Source organism: Dipodomys spectabilis, unplaced genomic scaffold (genome assembly GCF_019054845.1).
Source record: "Dipodomys spectabilis isolate Male_0828 unplaced genomic scaffold, ASM1905484v1 ptg000157l, whole genome shotgun sequence".
Taxonomy (NCBI): Eukaryota; Metazoa; Chordata; class Mammalia; order Rodentia; family Heteromyidae; genus Dipodomys; species Dipodomys spectabilis.
The window spans coordinates 8,726,609-8,745,509 of NW_024870834.1; the positions used below are offsets into that span (position 1 = coordinate 8,726,609).

Genomic DNA, 18,901 nt, shown 5'->3' on the forward strand with positions numbered 1-18,901 from the left:
ACTAAAAATCCTTGCCAGGCTGGGCTCATGCCTATAATCCAAACTACTCAGGAGTCTGAGGTCTGAGGCTCATGGTTCAAAGCTGGCCTGGACAGACAAATCCAGGGTAAGACTCTCATCTCTGGTTAACCATCAAAAAGGTGTGGTTCAAATGGTAGAGTGCTACCCAAGAGCAAAGAAGCCAAGCAAGAGTGTGAGACCCTGAGTTCAAGCTCCAGTACCAATGGAGATTCACACACATACACACACACACACACACACACACACACACACACATTTGCCAACTGATTCATTTGGATTAGAGCAGCTATCACCATCGTTAGCTACATATTCCTTTAAAAGCTGTTGAATATGTATCCACTTGTTAATGTATGGCTATCAGTTTAGATATCTAAATGTTAAGCTTATTTTTACACGTGTGCTACTGGGAATTGAACTCAAGACTTTGCCTTTGCTAGGCAAAGTATTCTACCCTACCACTTGAGCATTTTTTTACTTTTTTCTTGTACTTTTGCCCAGACCAAGCCTTGTTCTACAGTCCTCCTACCTCCTCCTCCCACATAACTAGAACTATAGGTATGGGCCACCACTACTTGGTTATTTTCCTTTTTAACTAATGTATGAATTCTAGTTTTCTTCCTATTTCCCAATGTATTTAGAGCCTTTTTGGAAGTCCTAAGATTATCCTAATCAAAGTCAAAACTCTGGTTATTTAAGAATCCAGGTGCATTACCATAGAAGAGGTCTGCCTTTTGCTTGGACTCTACCATGCACCCAGCCCAGCACTGCTGCAGATGTGTGCCTGTGACCATAGAAGAGTTTACCCATTGATGGGCTTGGGAGTGAAGCTGGCAAATTCGTTTAATGTGTTGGTTCTACATTTCAGGGCAAGATACTAGTTGGGACAAGGAATGCTGAAATAATTGAAGTTGGAGAGAAAAATGCAGCATGCAGTACTTTAGTTAATGGGCATGTGGATGGACCAGTCTGGGGGCTAGCAACGCATCCTTCAAGGGACTTCTTCCTTTCTGCTGCAGAAGATGGGACAGTGAGACTCTGGGACATTGCTGATAAAGTAGGTACACAGTTGTTAGAGGTTACAACTTCTGAAGGTCTTAACTGCTAGTATTTAGCTCAGAATTATGTTGTGGGGGCTGGGAAGGTGGCTCAGTGGTATAGAGTGCTTGCCTTGCATGCATGAGGCCCTGGGTTCGATTCCTCAGCACCACATAGCAAAAAGAAAAAAGCCAGAAGTGGCACTGTGGCTCAAGTGGTAGAACACTAGCCTTGAGCTGAAGAGCTGAGAGACAGCGCCCAGGCCCAGAATTCAGGCCCCATGACCAGATCCAAAAAAAGAAAAAATTATGTTGTGGTTTGGGGAAAGTTTGGTTCTGTCTGTATTTACTTAGTGTAGTTTTCTACTATTATTTTGCTTTGTATGCAGAAGATGTTAAACAAAGTGAACCTGGGACATGCTGCTCGTACAGTGTGCTATAGTCCTGAAGGGGACATGGTGGCTATTGGGATGAAAAATGGAGAATTTATTATTTTACTGGTGACCTCTCTAAAGATATGGGGCAAAAAGAGAGACAGACGATGTACCATCCATGATATCAGGTTAGTCAACAAATGGAATAGAACAAAAAATGATTGATAATGTTCTGTACCAAAGCTGGCATCTTGTGCTTATTAAGCAACTTAAGTACTAAATGTTGTGCTAAACCATTGAACCTATAATGTCTTACTTGCATGTCTGTGACTGTTCTACAATATAAGTACTAGCATTCATGTTAAAAATCCTCTGAATATCTTAGCAAAAATAAAATAAAAATTTTTAGCCTATAATGATCCAGCCAATATTTGAAAAGCTTATTTACATCTTTTCAATAGGGGAAATGGACAAAATGATAGAGAACACCTATCTAGCAAACTTGAGACACAGTCCAAGGCTCAATACTACAAAAGAATACATTTCTTAAACAATTTAGACACCCAAATAGAGCAAGGGAAGGGGTAATGTGTTCAAAAAGAAATGTATTCCTGGGCTGGGAAGGTGGCTCAGTGGCAGAGTGCTTGCCTTGCATGCATGAGGCCCTGGGTTTGATTCCTCAGCACCACATAAGCAGAAAAAGCCAGAAGTGGCACTGTGGCTCAACTGGTAGAGTGCTAGCCTTGAGCTGAAGAGCTCAGGCCCCACGACCAACAACAACAAAAACAACAGAAATTACATACTAACCTGTGGCTGTTTGTACACTGATCTCTCCTTGACTTGGGTGCTTGGTATGGGGCACTCTGGATTCCCCTTAAATGCACTGCCAGCAGCACCCCCTACCACAGCCCTCCAGAAGTTGGAAAAACATGACCTCTGTGAGGCTTCCAGGTCTACGCTCTGAGTCTCTATGATCATATATTCTCTAGAGTCCCTGAACATCTATGTCCCAAAATCAGAATTAACTTAAACCGGTCTTGAGGCTTAAATTTGCTCCACAGTACTTAGGTGTACTTTAACAGTAGCACCCAGCCACCAGGACTTCTCCATGATCAGGTGGATCCAGGTCTGTGAAAAGGGCTGTAAACTCCTTTGGTGAGGGAAACTTCCTCAGAAGTGCTCCATGTCCCTAAGGACTCCTGGTCATACTTTCATCCAGACTGGCTTTGTCATCAAGACTGGTGGGCAAATCCCATCTCACCAGCACAAGCTCTTCTAGGCTTCGGGTAACTTCTGGGCTCTAGTAACTTGAGGTGACTAGGATTGCTCTTTTACTAATAAGACAGGTTTCATTCGTTTACCCATCTTAGTTTTAAGTATGTTATTATTTCCAGAATGTTACTGGCTTTTGTTGTTATTTACCAGTCCTGGGGCTTGAACTTGGGGCCTGAGCTGTCTCTCAGCAACTTTTGCTCAAGGCTAGCACTCTACCATTTGAGCCACAGTGCCACTTCTGGCTTCTGTTTATGTGTTGCTGAGGAATTGAACCCAGGGCACTGTGCATGCTAGGGAAGCACTCTACCACAAAGGCACATTCCCAGCCCTATTTTTTTTTTTTAAAGGAATTGGAAGATATTTAAAATTGAGATAAAATGCAAAACTATTTCATGTACACATGTACTCTGTATACATGATCAGTTTTCCAAATAAATTGGAATCCATGGACTATGTAATAGGAAAAGTCACTGATGTCAAGTTTTAAACTATTGCATGTGGTCTAATGGCCTCTTTATTTCTTGTTGTGTATTCAGATTTAGTCCAGATTCCCAGTACCTGGCAGTGGGTTCCAGTGACAACTCAGTGGATTTCTATGACCTCACACTGGGTCCCGCCCTGAACAGAGTTGGCTACTGCAAAGACATTCCAAGCTTTGTCATTCAGATGGACTTTTCTGCAGATAGCAGATTTCTCCAGGTAGAGCACTGCACCAGGTTACAAGAGAAACTCAGTGAATATATTTGCTGCCCCAAGTTCCGTGTTTTAGCTTGTGCATTTACTGTTCTTTCTATATTAATCCTGTAATACAATTTAAAAAAAAAATTGGTGTACATTTAAGGAATGGATGTTGTACATGTATTCACTACCTCACCATAGTGAAGTAAATTAACATTTTTAACCGAGAACTCTTCCACACACTCTTGGTGTGACTACAGCATCAGTTCCAAATACAAATCTCATTAGCTGGAGCCCTCATGTACTGCCTGAGATCTGATTTACTGTATGCTGTCCCTGAGCTCTTCAGCTCAAGGCAAGCACTCAACCACTTTGAGCCACAGCACCACTTCCAGTTTTCTGGTGGTTAACTGGAGATAAGTCTTACAGGCTTTTCTTGTCCAGGCTTTGAACCGTGATCCTCAGATCTCAGCCTCCTGAGTAGCTAGAATTACAGGTGTGAGCCATCAGCACCCCGGTTTGTTTTTATATTGATACTGCTTTCTTCACATTAGACATGTAAACCAAACTGCATTTTCTAGTATTTCAGAAACCCCTTGTGGATTTTGCTAATGGAATTCTTGTCCTGTTTTTATGCGGTAAAAGGTCTCTAGTGGCTGCTATAAACGACATGTCTATGAAGTGCCTTCAGGAAAACATCTCCTGGATCACGCTGCCATTGACAGAATCACTTGGGCTACATGGACCAGGTAAACACACACTCAGGCAGCAGCAGCAGCAGCTTTTCAGGTCAGAATAATTGGGAAATTCCACTAGGGAATAGCACTTTTTTGTTACTGTATCTTGAATTCTGCCATTATGTTCATTCTGGGACTCTAATGATTTTATCGGGTTTTATCAGTCTCTGTGCCTTACCATAAAGGTATCCTCATAAAAGAATCCAAGTTATATACAGTAGTATTTTTCTAAATACTTAAGAACAGGCTATAAAAACATACCTGAAAGATGTTGTGAATGTTAGAAATTAAATTTGCTTTTAAATTTGCTCAAATTTACTTAGCTGCAGGACGGTCAGCCCTTTATATCCATCTTAGTGAGAAGTGCCATCAAATCCTGGGAGGAGACTTTTGGGAGAGGTAGCACTGTAGAATTTGAACTTAGGGCCTCATGCTAACTAGGAAGGTGCTCTACCACTTGACTCAAACCTCCAGTCCTTCTGAAGTCTTTAGAGAAATAATAGGAATAATCTAGCCGGGTGCCAGTGGCTCACACCTGTAATCCTAGCTACTCAGGAGGCTGAGATTTGAGGATCACCGGTCAAAGCCAGCCCAGGCAGGAAAGTCCATGAGACACTTAGTTCCATTTAACCAACAAAAAACCGAAAGTGGCACTGTGGTTCAAAGTGGTAGAGTGCTCACCTTGAGCTGAAGAGCTGAGGGACAGCACCCAGGCCCAGAGTTCAAGCCCCATGACCCACAAAAAAAAAAAAAAAAAAAGGAATAAGCTCAATTTTTAAAGGATAATTTAACCCCTTAAATCCTTAAATTAGAAAATTCTACTTAATAATTCATGGGAGTTAATACCCAGATAAAAATAAAACTCAGGCCTCCAATATGACCTCATTCACTTGCTCTATTTTAAGTAAGATTATTTGAGATTTGGCAAATGACTCTGTAGAATGGCAAAGATGTCAGTGTTCAGTGGGGTGGGTTTTCTCTTTCCTTCCAGTATTCTAGGAGATGAAGTTACGGGAATCTGGTCCAGACACGCTGAGAAAGCCGACGTCAACTGTGCGTGTGCATCTCATTCGGGAATCAGCCTTGTCACAGGAGACGACTTCGGCATGGTTAAGTTATTTGACTTCCCATGTCCAGAAAAATTTGTAAGCTTGTGTTTATCACTTTACTTCTAACTTAAGTGACCATTCATTAATATTTCCCCCTCAAACTTAACAGCATGTTTTGTCCTGGTTTAAAATATTTGCTTCCAAAATCTACACCATGAAAATAAAGCTATTAGAAACATATTCCTCACTCCAAGTAATAATGCTTGAATAAAGCTAATAAGCTTTATCCTTTTACCAAACCTATAATTATCCAAATTTCAAATGCTTTTCCTTAGAACGTATTTTCCTAGGACTGGAAAATCGGACTGCCCACGTGACCTGGTTTTTGTGTTACATGCAGATGTATTAACCCTGAAAAGCATTTTAATCATTGGCTGTGGTCCAAACTCCTTTTCTCCATAGCTCTGACAGCTTGACTTTTGTGTGCATCCAATGTCCTGAAGTATATCATTGTTGTTTTAGGCAAAGCACAAAAGGTTCTTGGGTCATTCATCCCATGTGACAAATATTCGATTTACCAGTGGTGACCGCCATGTTGTTAGTGCTGGAGGTGATGACTGCAGGTCAGTAACTTTCACAGCCCAAGAGCAGGATGCTTTGTTTACTAGTTAAGAAATTTAGTACAACAGTGTCTCTAAGCTCTGGCTAATGACCTCAGCACTACTTGGAGGTAGTATAATTAAAGACTAGAGCCCTAAGCTTCCTCATGAGTTAATGAAGTGTTACACATCACTCTTCAATGCTGGGGATCAAATCCAGAGCCTTGCACCTATTAGGCAAACACTTTTACAGCAGGCTTTTTTTTTAAAAGAAAGGGCTCACTTTGTAGCCTCAAACTTGTGGATCTTGCTTAGCCTCCCAAATGCTAGCATTGCAGATAGATGCCACCATGCCTGGCACACATGTATGATTTGAAAACTCAACTGAAGACATTCAACTGTTCTGACAAATGCCAAAATGTAATGAATTTCCTGTAATATTTTTTTCTGATGCAGTTTATTTGTCTGGAAATGTATACATATGCCTCACTGAAAGATACGGACGTTGAGAAGACTATACAAATTAACCATTTTGAGAGACCAGAATTACAGAAGGAAAAAAAAAAAAACCAAATCCAAACTCTTCATGGTCATGGTGCTAACTGAAGACTGTAACAGGGAGGACTGCCCAGAATCATCACAACAGTAGAAAAAACGTTTATGTTCCTATCCATAATCCATGCACTGCCACATAATAGTCTTTCAAGGAAGGACTGGATACCGTGGTGAGAGACCTCTTTGATTGTGTGCAGCTGTGACATACCAGCCAGGACGAAGCACTCCTGTGCTGGTGCATGCCTCTAACCTTGGCACTCAGGAGACTGAGGCAGGAGGATTGCAAGCTTGAGATCAGTGTAGGCTTACATAGAGACCACATCTCAAAAGAAAAAGCTTTACAACTCAACTTGGACATTTTTCATCTTTTCTGTTTCTCTTTAGCACTTTATTTTCAAGGTTTCTTGCCCCATGAAATCTTTTATTCTTGAATTTCTTTTAAGAAAAACCATTAGTATCTTGCAGGTGTGGTTGCAAGATAAGGTTCCCCATCTATGTCAGACCACGTAAGGCCCACAGAGCCACTGGGGGTGCACACACTGCCTGCGGCTCTCCGCCTGCATTCGTCGTTTAGGATGGCTCTGTAATGTCGTAATGTTCAGATGGTGGGCAAGAGATGCAACTGAAGTGGGAGACAGCCTGCCTAGCAAGCAGGAGGCCCTGAGTTCAAACCGCCAGCACCATAAATAAATGAACGAACGAAAGAATAAATAATAGGCTCTTAGTAGAAGAAAAGGTTCTCCACCACAAGGATTGACCAGTGTTTTTTTTTTTTTGGTCCGGTCGTGGGGCCTGAACTCTGGGCCTGGGCACTGTCCCTCAGCTTTTCAGCCCAAGGCTAGCGCTCTACCACTGGAGCCACAGCACCACTTCCGGCTTTTTTCTTTTTGCTTATGTGGTGCTGAGGAATCAAACCCAGGGCCTCAGGCATGCAAGGCAAGCGCTCTACCACTGAGCCACCTTCCCAGCCCCTGACCACTGTTTTTAAGACAAACATTTTCCCTAAGGAAAGGGACAAAAGCTTTCTGGGAAAATATAATGTTCTTTACAAACTAATGAAATCCTTTTTTGTTGTTGGTCATGGGGCCTGAACTCTGGGCCTGAGCGCTGTCCCTCGGCTCTTCAGCTCAAGGCGACCGCTCTACCACTTGAGCTATAGCGCCACTTCCGGTTTTCTGGTGGTTTATTGGAGATAAAGAGTCTCATTGACTTTCCTGCCCAGGCTGGCTTTGAACCATGATCCTCAGATCTCAGCCTCTGAGTAGCTAGGATTATAGGTGTGAGCCACCAGCGCCCAGTGAAATCTTTATAAAGGACACTTCTTGCTATTTGAATTCAGAAACAGATCCAAAATTAGTAATATATACCTGTTATATTTTCACTTTTGAGCAATGAATCAGAAGCCATCTTTATGAAATTTGAAAGCATACTTATAGCCTCATTAATGGAATAGTATGATGAACACACATTTCCAGTGGTGTACAGTTTTGTTAAGTTCTCAGCAATGTATTTATGGATACTGCATACTTAAGTGTGGTCTAATATGTAAACATTTATCATGTAAACAAAAGTTTAGTTTGCACATTATACAATTTAACTCTTGGTACAAAATTTTATATTCTTTTTTCTATTGTAAAATTTGTTTAGGTGCAAATATGCCACCCCACAGACTAGTTTCCAAAATGAATGAATCGGGTGGGGGAGATTGCTTTCACTTTAAATGCTGCCAAAGATCAATACCATCCAGGACATTGCTATTTTTAGTCCACCTGTAGTTTCCTGAAGATTAAAGATTACATGAACTGCTGTTTTCAGAAATATATATTTTTTTAAGTATGAAGAAGTTGAAGTTGCTCTCCTGTCCTATCAATTTTTATTTTACTGTATTAGTTATATTTGTAGCCTAATAGGTTCCCCTCCCTCAGGCATTTAGAATCTTTTTGCTGTACAAGACACATGAAGATTTCATTTTCTATGGTCACACTCTGAAAATACAAAGCAAAATGATGAATTTACTACATTACAGAAATCTCCGTGGTGACTCACACTGGTCACTTCAAAGCTGAATGGCCTCATTTGAATACTGATGGAGGCTAGAAACTAGACTTATTATCACGCACATGAAAGGATTCTCCTACATTGGGTCAAATTTTAGAAAAAAAAAATGAATGTATTAATTTCTGTTCAACCTGTTTTACCATGTAGTAGACAGAAGTTAAAACTCTTCTATAAAAAAGACAATTACTACTCCAAATTTGAGCCTCTTGTAAGTTATAAATTCTCTCTCGGCATCAAGTTAGCCAGCTTTTGGCTACAGAGAAATGTCAGTTCTACTGTAGGTAAAACCTTAAGCAACTAAACTATAAAGATAAAGCTACTTACATTGCATTTTTGCCCTTCAAAGCAGCCAACATCAAACCAGACTAAAGCACTGCTGTGGTCAGTTTCATGACTGAAGGTCCCTGTTGACTGTAAAGTCACCTTATGTGAACACCTATTGTTAGCCCTCAACTATAGGAAGATGAGAAAAGGCCACAAACCACGTAAAATCTGTCCTACTTTTCTTAACCTAGAGAATTTTTTTTCTTCACTAACTTCCTGAATTTCTAATCTGATACTAGTGGTCATTTTACAGTTGAGTCTGACTATTGTGTGTCCACTTCATCCCCATTGAATCCAGGGCTGGCGACTGAACCCAGAGCCTCCAGTTAGCTGGGCAAGCTCTCCACCACTTGAGCTATATATAACCAGCCCCCAATTCATTTCATAGTTGTATGTATTTATATTATGCCAAAACACACCTCACACTCTCATTTCACAATCAGCAGCCTCACCCAACCTGTCCTCTTTCTTTTTATGATGGTTGAATTTAGAAAAAGCCAAGAAATGTTTTAGGTCCAACTTTAGCTTTTCATAAACCCACAGCAAATGAAAGATAAAAATCTATGAAACGGTAAAGTAAATAAGATTGTAGAATGAGGCTTCCTTATAAGAAAAACTGAACATATGCCCTTGTTCCCCATTTTGTGTGGAATTATGAGAACATCACTATGAATCATTTATAAATAAAAAACTGTATTTTCAGAAATAGAAACATTTTAAAACAAAGTTCTTATGCAAAGATGCAACACATCTTAACACTACAATGAAAACATGCCTTAAACATACACTCAGAATGAAGTAGAACCGTCATTTCACGTATGCCTAAACACAGCAGCTTCAGGGCAGGCCCTGTGTGTTTGCTGCCTTTGGTCTTGAGTGTTTACTTTGGGGATGGTACAACCAAGTTCAAGTGGATTCTTTTATTTCCTAGGGAAAGAATAATGATTCCAACAGCAGAAGGCTGGCTTACAATCTTAAACATGAACTTTCACAGTGTTTATTATCCATCTTTTGTGCATATGACTATGTGCTAATCAGTTAACTTTTAAAATTTTTACAGTGTAATTTGGTCCTGAAAATATTTGAGAGTCTATAATTCCTTTTCTAGTAATTCACCCTTTACTAACCACTTCATAAAGCTTTTAATTTTGAAAACTACTATATATACATTGAGTCTTTGAAATCAATTTTCCATGTTAATTAATTTTCAAACATGACACTTCTTGCCTTAACAATTATAAAAACCAAACACACAAAAACTCCATCATCAATACAGTAGGCCAAGTTTTGTTGAATTCTGTATTTACCCATCTGAGCGCTCTATAATTATATAGTTCTGTCATTTAAAATATACTACTTAAATCTAGTTTTTACATTTCAAAAATTATCTTCGGTAATAACTAAGTATATTTTCGGTAGACTTATTTCTGAGTATGTTATTTTTCAGAATGTGGGAATATATATATGTATATAATCTTGTGAGTTTAAAGTCTGTTTTCTGGTACTTTATGTATATACTTGTAAAAACTTTCCTATCATTTTGTGATAATGTAGTCCCCAAAAAAATTTATTTTAAAAGTATGTTAACAGTAAATGAAATCATTTTAAGGAGCTGTTTATGTCTTTTGTACTTGTTTTCACCCTACATGCCACATCATTCACAGAAGGCAAGGGAAGCATACTACCAAAGTAGTGACCACGTGGCTGTTATTATCATGCTTTTCTAAGTGTGTTCATTTAACAATTAAAAGCAGATTTGAACGGCTACTTTAAGCTGCCTCACAGTACCTCTGGCCCCTCATTACAAACACATGCTCTTTGGGGAAGCACTAATTCAAACTTTCAGGACACTGGCCTCCTGACAGTTCTGCTCCAACTGCAGTGCTGTCAAAGATATGCCACTGCAAATGCTGTTTAATAGCAGTAGAGCTGTTCCCAAACTGCCTTTCCACTGTAAAAATAAAATAGCAACAACAAAACCCCAATGTTAAAATCACTTAATAAACTTACAAACTTGAAAAATTAGACACTTCAAATAGGCAATAAACTTCGTATTATGATAGCAATATATTCCAAGCTTCAAAGATTTGACAAGTTCAATAGTCTTTCATCAAACTGCACGATCTTCTGCCAGCTAAGACTGGGTGTCATTCGCTGAATAAACAAAAGAAGAAATTATTTTGTATATAAGGCAGATAATGAAATTCATACAAAACACACTAAAATATATTGAAACTTAAAATTCTTAGTCACTAATTTCTTCTCAGAAAACTGGTTTGAAGTTTGTAAGCGGTGGCATAAGCATACATCACACATACTCCTGATGACTTAGAATGCTTTCAGTGTATGGTCAGAAGGTAAAGAAACCTGATCTAAGAAATCTGATCTAAGGAGATACAGATTAAAAGTAATCAGCCTGGCACTGATGGCTCACACCTGTAATCCTAGCTATTCAGGAAACCAGTCTAAGCAGAAAAGTCAGTCTCTAAGTAACTAGGAAAATGCTGGCATTGGATGTGGCTCAAGTGGTAGAGTTCCAGGCATGAGTGTGCAAGCCTAGAGAAAATGAGCCATTCATACTCCCAAACTAGTAAACAAATGGGGAGGGGCAATCACTTGGAAAATAAGTATTAGTAAATCCTTTTAACTGAAGGATACTAGACTAATTTAACAGCATGTAGGAGGGGAAGAATCAAAAGGAGAGTACAATATCCCCCCGATTTGTGTGTTTATGCATTTAAGAAGTTATATTCTGTAGTTGCAAAAGACATGAGGAACAGTCATTTAAAGTACCTAGTTTGTGGTCGAATCCACTTCAAGGCATGTCTTGGTGGTACAGCAATGGTGGGATGATAAAATGTGCAGTCCGGTCTTGTGCACTGAGTGTTAAATCTACAGTGCTGAACAAACAATAGATTTTCAGCCACATTTGCAAGATTAATACAAATGAACCTACAATAACTGGACATGACAGTACTTAAGCCACCCTAATTAGCCAACAAAGAAACCTCCATTTTAATACTATTAAGGCCTTGAAAAATAAGAACTTTCTCTGGGAACACAGAACAAAGGCCAAAAATCATAGGTGATTCTTTAGTATTACTTTAGTATCACTGCAAGCTTCTTCTGATCAGTGTAGCAATCATCCCTGCAGTCTGTCTAATATCCCTCACTCCTCACAGTTTCTTTTTGCCCAAGTACAGCTGGTAAAACTGCCTTCAGGCTGCTATTTAGAGAGTGCAGCTCACTGGCTGGATCTAGATACATCAATTGATGGTTCACACACAAGCAAAACTGGTACAATTTGTATGATATTGGATTTCTTCATCTCAATTCTGGTCTAGCAAGAGGTAAAAAAAAAAACAACACAGGTAAGAACATCTGGGAGACTCTATCTACAACTAATCAGCAAAAAGTCAAAAGTGGGATTGTGGCTCAAGTGGTAGAGTGCTAGCCTTGAGCAAAAACACTCAAGACTTGATAGTGCCCAGGCTTTGTGTTTAAAGTCCAGGATAACTGGTGTGCATGCATGACATATACACACACATACACAAAAGCTCAGATGAACACGGATAATGAGTCAAATAGAACTCATTCCTTGAGGTTAAGCTACTACCGTGAAGCCAAGCGCCGGTGGCTCATGGTTCAAAGCCAGCCCAGGCAGCTTTTCTACTTAGGGACTATTATATAGCGGCACTTCCATTTTCTGGTGGTTTATTGGAGTCTCAGGGACTTTCCTGCCTGGGCTCACTCTGAACTGCAATCCTCAGATCTCAGTCCCCTGAGTAGCTGGGATTACAGGCTTGAGCTACCAGCACCCAGCTGATAAGGAAGATCCTTAAGAAAGTGAAACTGAGGGCTGGGAAGGTGGCTCAGTGGTAGAGTGCCTGCCTTGCATGCATGAGGCCCTGGGTTTGATTCCTTAGCACCACATAAGCAGAAAAAGCCAGAAGTGGTGCTGTCGCTCAAGTGGTAGATCACTAGCCTTGAGCTGAAGAGCTGAGGGACAGCGCCCAGACCCAGAGTTCAGGCCCCACGACCAACAAAAAAAAGAAAAAAAAAAAGTGAAACTGAGAAGGAAAACAAAAGGGCAAGACAGCCGATTTCTCATCTACTTTAGAGTAAGACATACCACTGAAGCAATTTTTTGGAAAATGAAGGTTCTTACTTTTGGATGATAGAAAGGACACTCCATTTTCTTACAAGCTGGAAAGTAACGGCAGAGCTGACCACTAGAGGATGGTGATGGTGTTGTAACTACAAACAAAAATCAGAATTAAAGCTGATTAAAGCTATTGGCAAAATACAATTTAATGCAGTCTAGTGTATTTTTAAGGTGATGAGAACCACTAAGAATAGTAAATTTTATGCATTCATGACTTAAAAACAAAATACTCAGTTTATACACTGGGTAGACTTGTTCTTTGTCAAATTACAGCTGCTCCTTTTTTGCGCTGACTTTCATTTCCAGTCATTTTACCCTCTCCCCCCTGCTGTGGTAGGCAGCCCACTCACCTGGCTTTGGGGGCAGCACTGGCGCTCTCCTGCTCAGGTGCGTGAAGGGGCAGTCTGGCTTAGTGCACTTAGCGTCATATTTACAATTTGGATGAACAAACAAACATTTTTCAGCAAATTTACAATTGGGGAAGGCTCTAAAAACAAAAAAGCATACTATTCATATGTAATATTGTCAATGCATTATCACTGTTCTATAGAGGGGCTTCTTATAACTTCATTACAAATTATTTTGAGAAATGCCCAGGTTCTGAAAGCATGAGTAGAATGATAAAGCGCCTGTGGAAAAGTAATGGGCTAAGTATGTAGCTCAATGAAAGAGCACTGACCCAGCATGAAGGACATCCTTGCTAACCAAGCATGTTACCACTTGAGCCATGTCCCAGTCCTCCTGCTCTGAGTTCTACGGGGAGAAGTCCTGTTTTTCCCCAGGCTAGCGTTAGACCATGATTCTCCTCTCTCTCTGACTTCCAAGTAGCTGAGATGACAGGTGTGTGTCACTCCACACAGCTTGCTGAGAGAGGGTCTTTCTTTTACCTGAGATAACCTTAACTTGCAATCCTCACAAAGCTCATTACATTCAGGAGGAAAACTTTAAGTCTAGGATACTTTTTTATTACCGGTAACTTTCTCCAATGCCCCTCAGAAAAACTTGATAGGTGAACAAAATGTCACTAAGTGGTACATTTACATCTAGCTCCTTTAATGTACGTACCCAGTCCCCAAGACACTAGACATTCCACAGTATCACATGATATGAATAATAATGAAACCTCCTATTCATGCACATACACACCAACTCAAACTTACCTAAAGAAACTACAAGCTCTTCAATACAGAAATGAAGTTGCACCGGGTGCCGGTGGCTCACACCTATAATCCTAGCTACTCAGGAGGCCGAGATCTGACTATTACAGTTCAAAGCCAGCCGAGGCAGGAAAGTCAATGAGACTCTTTATCTCCAATAAACCACCAGAAAACCGGAAGTGGCGCTGTAGCTCAAGTGGTAGAGTGCTAGCCTTGAGCTAGGTGCTCAGGGACAGTGCCTAGGTTCAGAGTTCAAGCCCCATGAATGACAAAAGGGAGGGAGGGAGGAATGAGAGGGAAGGGAGGGGAGGGAAGGAAGTGTTACCAAGCACCAACGTGCTCCTACTCACTTGCAAGGCGCGACAGGGTGATGGTACACGCACTCGTCCCCATTTTTACAAGCCGGCCAATACTTGCAGCGTTCCAACAGCTTTTCTGGCTTCTGCGCCATACTCAGTTCACTCATCTCAGCTATGATGTGGAAAAGATTCAAAACATCTTATTATGATCAATTCAGTACAGACCCTTTAATAAATTCCTCCCCCAAACACCCTTACAACCTACAAAAATAAATGAGCCAGATAATCTGGTAAACTCTAGTAATATAGTATTCCATATTATAAAGTTCTCATATAAAAAGGAAATCAAGTGATTCTGCACCTTTGGCCTAGGTTTTCACCAAGAATTCTAAACCTATCATTTCAGAACATGAAAGTAAAAGGAAGGATGGCAAAAGGGAGCCAGTAAAGTTAAAGGAAACTGAAAACACTTAGGAAGAAAAGAACAAATTCTCACACAAGTCCAGTGCTAAACATACAATGGTGTCAAAAGAGGAAGACATCTTTGCTTAAATGCTGCTGCCTACAGAGGTCACGCAGGTCATCCCACAGAGCAGGTCTGGCTGGATGGGGAACAGTAACCCAGGAAGCAACCACACGGAGCACTTCCAGAGCGCAAGCCTCTGCACTCACCACACACATCCAATTCCACTGGCAACTATGACAGGAAAGTGGGGTCAGTATTGCCACATCTTTTGCTTTAGTATTTAAAAAACCACAAATATATTTTGAATTTTAACAACTAGTTTAACTTTAAAACACTGAATAAAACAAAACTATAGCTGAGACACCCTAGCTATTAAAAAAAAATGGCATCAGAGGTGTTATGCATTGTGGGTAATGAGTGCTGTGTATTACATGTGGAGAAAAGCATCACTTCAGCCATGTTCTTTAAATCCTCCTGCACAAGGGTAAGGCAGAGTAATCTGGCTCTTCTTCACCTTAGCTGCTTGGACACTTCAGGAAAGGATGTTTAACATCTTTCAACTTAAGCTTCTCCCTCAGTACAAGGCTAGATCCTCTTATACGTCAGAAGATGATTAAATGGAAGAACACAAACCAGATCGTAATCTAACCCACTATTCAAGTAACACCACTTCTGTCCTCCCTACACATCGTGACACACAAATCCTGTCAGAAGGCCCCAAAATGAACATCATCAGATAACACATAATTTTTCTCTAAAAACACCAGAGCTTATGGCACTACTCAGGATGCTGAGAACTAAGACTCATGGTTCAAAGCCAACTGAGGCAGGAAAGTAAGTCTGTGAAACAATTATTTTCAGTTCACCACCAAAAACCTAGAAGTGGGAGCTGTGGCTCAAGTGATAAAGTGCCAGCCTTGAACAAAAACTCAGGGACAGTGTGTGGACCCTGAGTGGACTAGTGCCCCAGGACCACCCCCCAACATACACACACACAAAACCACACACACACACACACCCTTAACTAAATATAAGAAACAACTCTCCTTGCAATGGGAATGATAAGCCATCGATACAAGTTCAAGCTCACACCTGTTAGTGTCCTAACTAATACTTTACTTCATTAGATGTTTACTTCCATACAATAATGGCCAGTGGGGGTGACTTAAGGTAGATATTGCTGTTAGTAACATTTTGAAGCATCTCCAAAATGCCAACTCCAAATTAAAACAATGGCAGCTCCCTGTGTGCTGTGGAAGAGGCAGGGACAGAGGCTGCGAGTTACAGCAATGCCTCAGTAGCGAAACAGCACAAAAGACAGGAAGAGGAGGCTCTTGCTCATCCCGCAGTCTCCACAAGGACCACAGCTCTACGCAACTGACACAAGAATTGTGACATAACATTACACACACACCAACACAGCGCGACATAGACACCAACCTTTACACCAACTTGAATCATAACAGACCCAAGTATTAAGCCATCAAAACAAAGGCAAGAGTAGCAAAAACACCTTAATTTCCTTATTTTAAACAAAACATAGAGAAGGGGGGAGGGGGGGTCAAGAAATCTGCACTGCCAGCAGGCATTCATGGTTCACTTGTATTCCTAACTACTAGTGAGGCAGCAATCCAGAGGACTGAGGTTCAAAGTCAGTCTGGCTCAAGGTCAGCTCTGGCACCAAGTCCTTGAGACCTCATTTCAGCCAATAAAATCTGGATGGTGTGGTGGCATTACTTGTCATCAGAGTTACATAGGAAGTGTAAAATGGAAGATTCTGGTCCAAGAAGAACCAAACAAATGTAAAACCCTACTTAAAAAATAACAAAGGCAGCCGGGCGCCGGTGGTTCACGCCTATAATCCTAGCTACTTAGGAGGCTGAGATCTGAGGATCATGGTTCAAAGCCAGCCCGGGCAGGAAAGTCCGTAAGATTCTTTGTCTCCAATAAACCACTAGAAAAACAGAAGTGGCGCTGTGGCTCAAGCAGCAGAGCGCTCGTCTTGAGCTGAAGAGCTGAGGGACAGATAGTGCCCAGGCTCAAGAGTTCAAGCCCCACAACTGACAAAAAAAAAAAGGCAATGAACTTTACACCTTGGGGGGGAGAGATACTGGGGGTGGGGGTTGGGAGAAAAATGAGGGAAGGGGCAATAAACGTCCATCAAGAAATGTACTCATGGGGCTGGGAAGGTGGCTCAGTGGTAGAGCGCTTGCCGTGCATGCCTGAGGCCCTGGGTTCGATTCCTCAGCACCACAAAAGCAGAAAAGAAAAGCCGGAAGTGGTGCTGTGGCTCAAGTGGTAGAGCGCTAGCCTTGAGCTGAAGAGCTGAGGGACAGAGCTCAGGCCCAGAGTTCAGGCCCCACGACCGGACCCCAAAAAAAAAAAAAAAAAAAAAAAAAAGAAATGTACTCATTACCTTATGTAGCTACAACCCCTCTGTACACCACCTTGACAATAAAATAACGAAGGCAAAAAAGGCTCAGGTAGTAGTGATTACCTACCAAGTACAGGGCCTGACGTCAACTCTAGTACCTCCAAAAAAGAAATCTGCAAGGCCTATTACTGCTCTGTTGTTTTAATTGTATTTCCTGTTGATAGGGTCAGATTTCCAAGTTCCTCCAAAAACTAAAACTAGACAGGGTCACTGATTTACAGGGAAAAGCACTGACAGGTAGCTGTAATTTCTTCGCTCCACATCCCCCCCAAAGTCTAGATATTTTCTGTGACTTAACTCAGTATTCAGAACATTTCCATAACCCTACCAAGATGATTACTCAGAGGGATTTCAAAATCTGTTTTCTCTGAATCTGCTCATTTTTAAGCTTTAATGAAAAAAGTAATTAACCTCCCCTGGTTTTGAAGAGGCTTTCCAAAACACTGCCAGGAATGGGAAGGTTGGGGTTTCCCTGGACACCCACACTTCTGCCTAGAAGCCTCACAATCAGTGCACAAGGTTCTAAATATTCCCCTTCAATATTAATGTCAACTTAGGGTCTTTCCTATACTTCTACAGGAAGTAGCCCCCCACAGATTCAAAATCTGACTGAGGTGGAAAAAGCATCAACATTCAAAGCCACCTTCCTCCCAAGTTAACACTGAGACACACAGATGCTGGTACAGGGGAGAGAGTGACAGTTCTTCAAGGAAATAAAGGAACCAAGGCATCAAGAACGATGGTTCATTCTTCAGCAAGCATAATTAAGAGGAAGTTTTGATCCCATGGCTGAACTCCATGTTAGCACTAGAGTAACAGCCCACCTGTGAAGTGGATACAGGAGAAAAGTCTGAAATTTCCCTGCTGGTTTTGTGTGGAAGAAGAAAAAAGAACATTACTCAATATAAATAGAAGCAAGGCCTCAAAGCGATAGTCAAGCAGAGACACAGGCAGTCTGCCTTCACAATGCCAGCACGCTGAGCAGGGCAAGTCTGTGCTCTCAACACACCGTTGGAAAAGCTACCACCTGGGTCCTCAAGCTGCCTGCTCATCAACTGCTGTGGGTGGAGGAGCCCTCTGAGTCCCTTGTGAGAGGCTGCAGCTGGGTTTACGGGTTTCACTCCTTCAAAGCACATGTCCTCCTCTTGATCTGACATGTATCCTGGGGGGCTGGGGACACCATCCAGCGTCACTATAAACTTGGGACTTGCAGGTTTATCTGGTTGTACAAGATCTCTGCCAGACAGACAAAAAATACCATAGAATTAGGGAAACAAACACAAAATGCTAAGCCTCTAAAGTATTCTTCAGCAGAACTACTACTCCCTCCTTTGCATCTGGTTCAGTGAAAAGTACTTGGTAGGATTTGCAGTCGAGTGCTAGTGGACTCCTGGCACCACACAATGCCACAGGCCAGCCACTGCGGCCCCACTGCCAGTGGCCCTCCAGGGTATACTTACTGAGGACAACCTCCCTCCACCATGACTCTGCTGTCCATTCGATCCCCATGGGATCAACATGGAAGTCAAACAAAACATTAGTGTGCACACGCAGAATACACTGGCTAACAGTTGTGTGTTTATCCATTATGTGTTCCTGCACTGAACACTTTTGGGAAGGACCACCCAAACCCCATTCACTAACTCTCTTAAGGAAAACTTCCTGCTTTTGGTCAC

At 41.3% G+C, this 18,901-nt stretch overlaps 2 protein-coding genes across 7 annotated transcripts in view; one reads left to right on the forward strand and one right to left on the reverse strand.

The window, feature by feature from the left end:
* The window catches only part of Eml5 (EMAP like 5), a 113,735-nt gene extending 106,644 nt beyond the window's left edge, over positions 1-7,091 (forward strand). For both annotated transcript variants that reach the window (XM_042692588.1, XM_042692589.1), the window contains 7 exons: positions 887-1,075; positions 1,445-1,617; positions 3,241-3,403; positions 4,028-4,131; positions 5,111-5,264; positions 5,691-5,791; positions 6,224-7,091. In XM_042692588.1, the coding sequence (XP_042548522.1) occupies positions 887-1,075; positions 1,445-1,617; positions 3,241-3,403; positions 4,028-4,131; positions 5,111-5,264; positions 5,691-5,791; positions 6,224-6,260 (921 nt within the window). In that variant the 3' untranslated portion in view covers positions 6,261-7,091. The remainder of the gene's footprint in view (positions 1-886; positions 1,076-1,444; positions 1,618-3,240; positions 3,404-4,027; positions 4,132-5,110; positions 5,265-5,690; positions 5,792-6,223) is intronic.
* A 2,286-nt stretch (positions 7,092-9,377) lies between these two features.
* Zc3h14 (zinc finger CCCH-type containing 14) overlaps positions 9,378-18,901 on the reverse strand; it is a 42,757-nt gene continuing 33,233 nt past the window's right edge. For 2 of the 5 annotated variants that reach the window (XM_042692503.1, XM_042692505.1), the window contains 6 exons: positions 18,235-18,461; positions 14,377-14,497; positions 13,220-13,356; positions 12,873-12,961; positions 11,498-11,604; positions 9,378-10,858 (listed from right to left, as the gene is read on the reverse strand). In XM_042692503.1, the coding sequence (XP_042548437.1) occupies positions 10,852-10,858; positions 11,498-11,604; positions 12,873-12,961; positions 13,220-13,356; positions 14,377-14,497; positions 18,235-18,461 (688 nt within the window). In that variant the 3' untranslated portion in view covers positions 9,378-10,851. The remainder of the gene's footprint in view (positions 10,859-11,497; positions 11,605-12,872; positions 12,962-13,219; positions 13,357-14,376; positions 14,498-18,234; positions 18,462-18,901) is intronic. The other 3 variants (XM_042692506.1, XM_042692507.1, XM_042692504.1) reach the window with 2 other exon arrangements.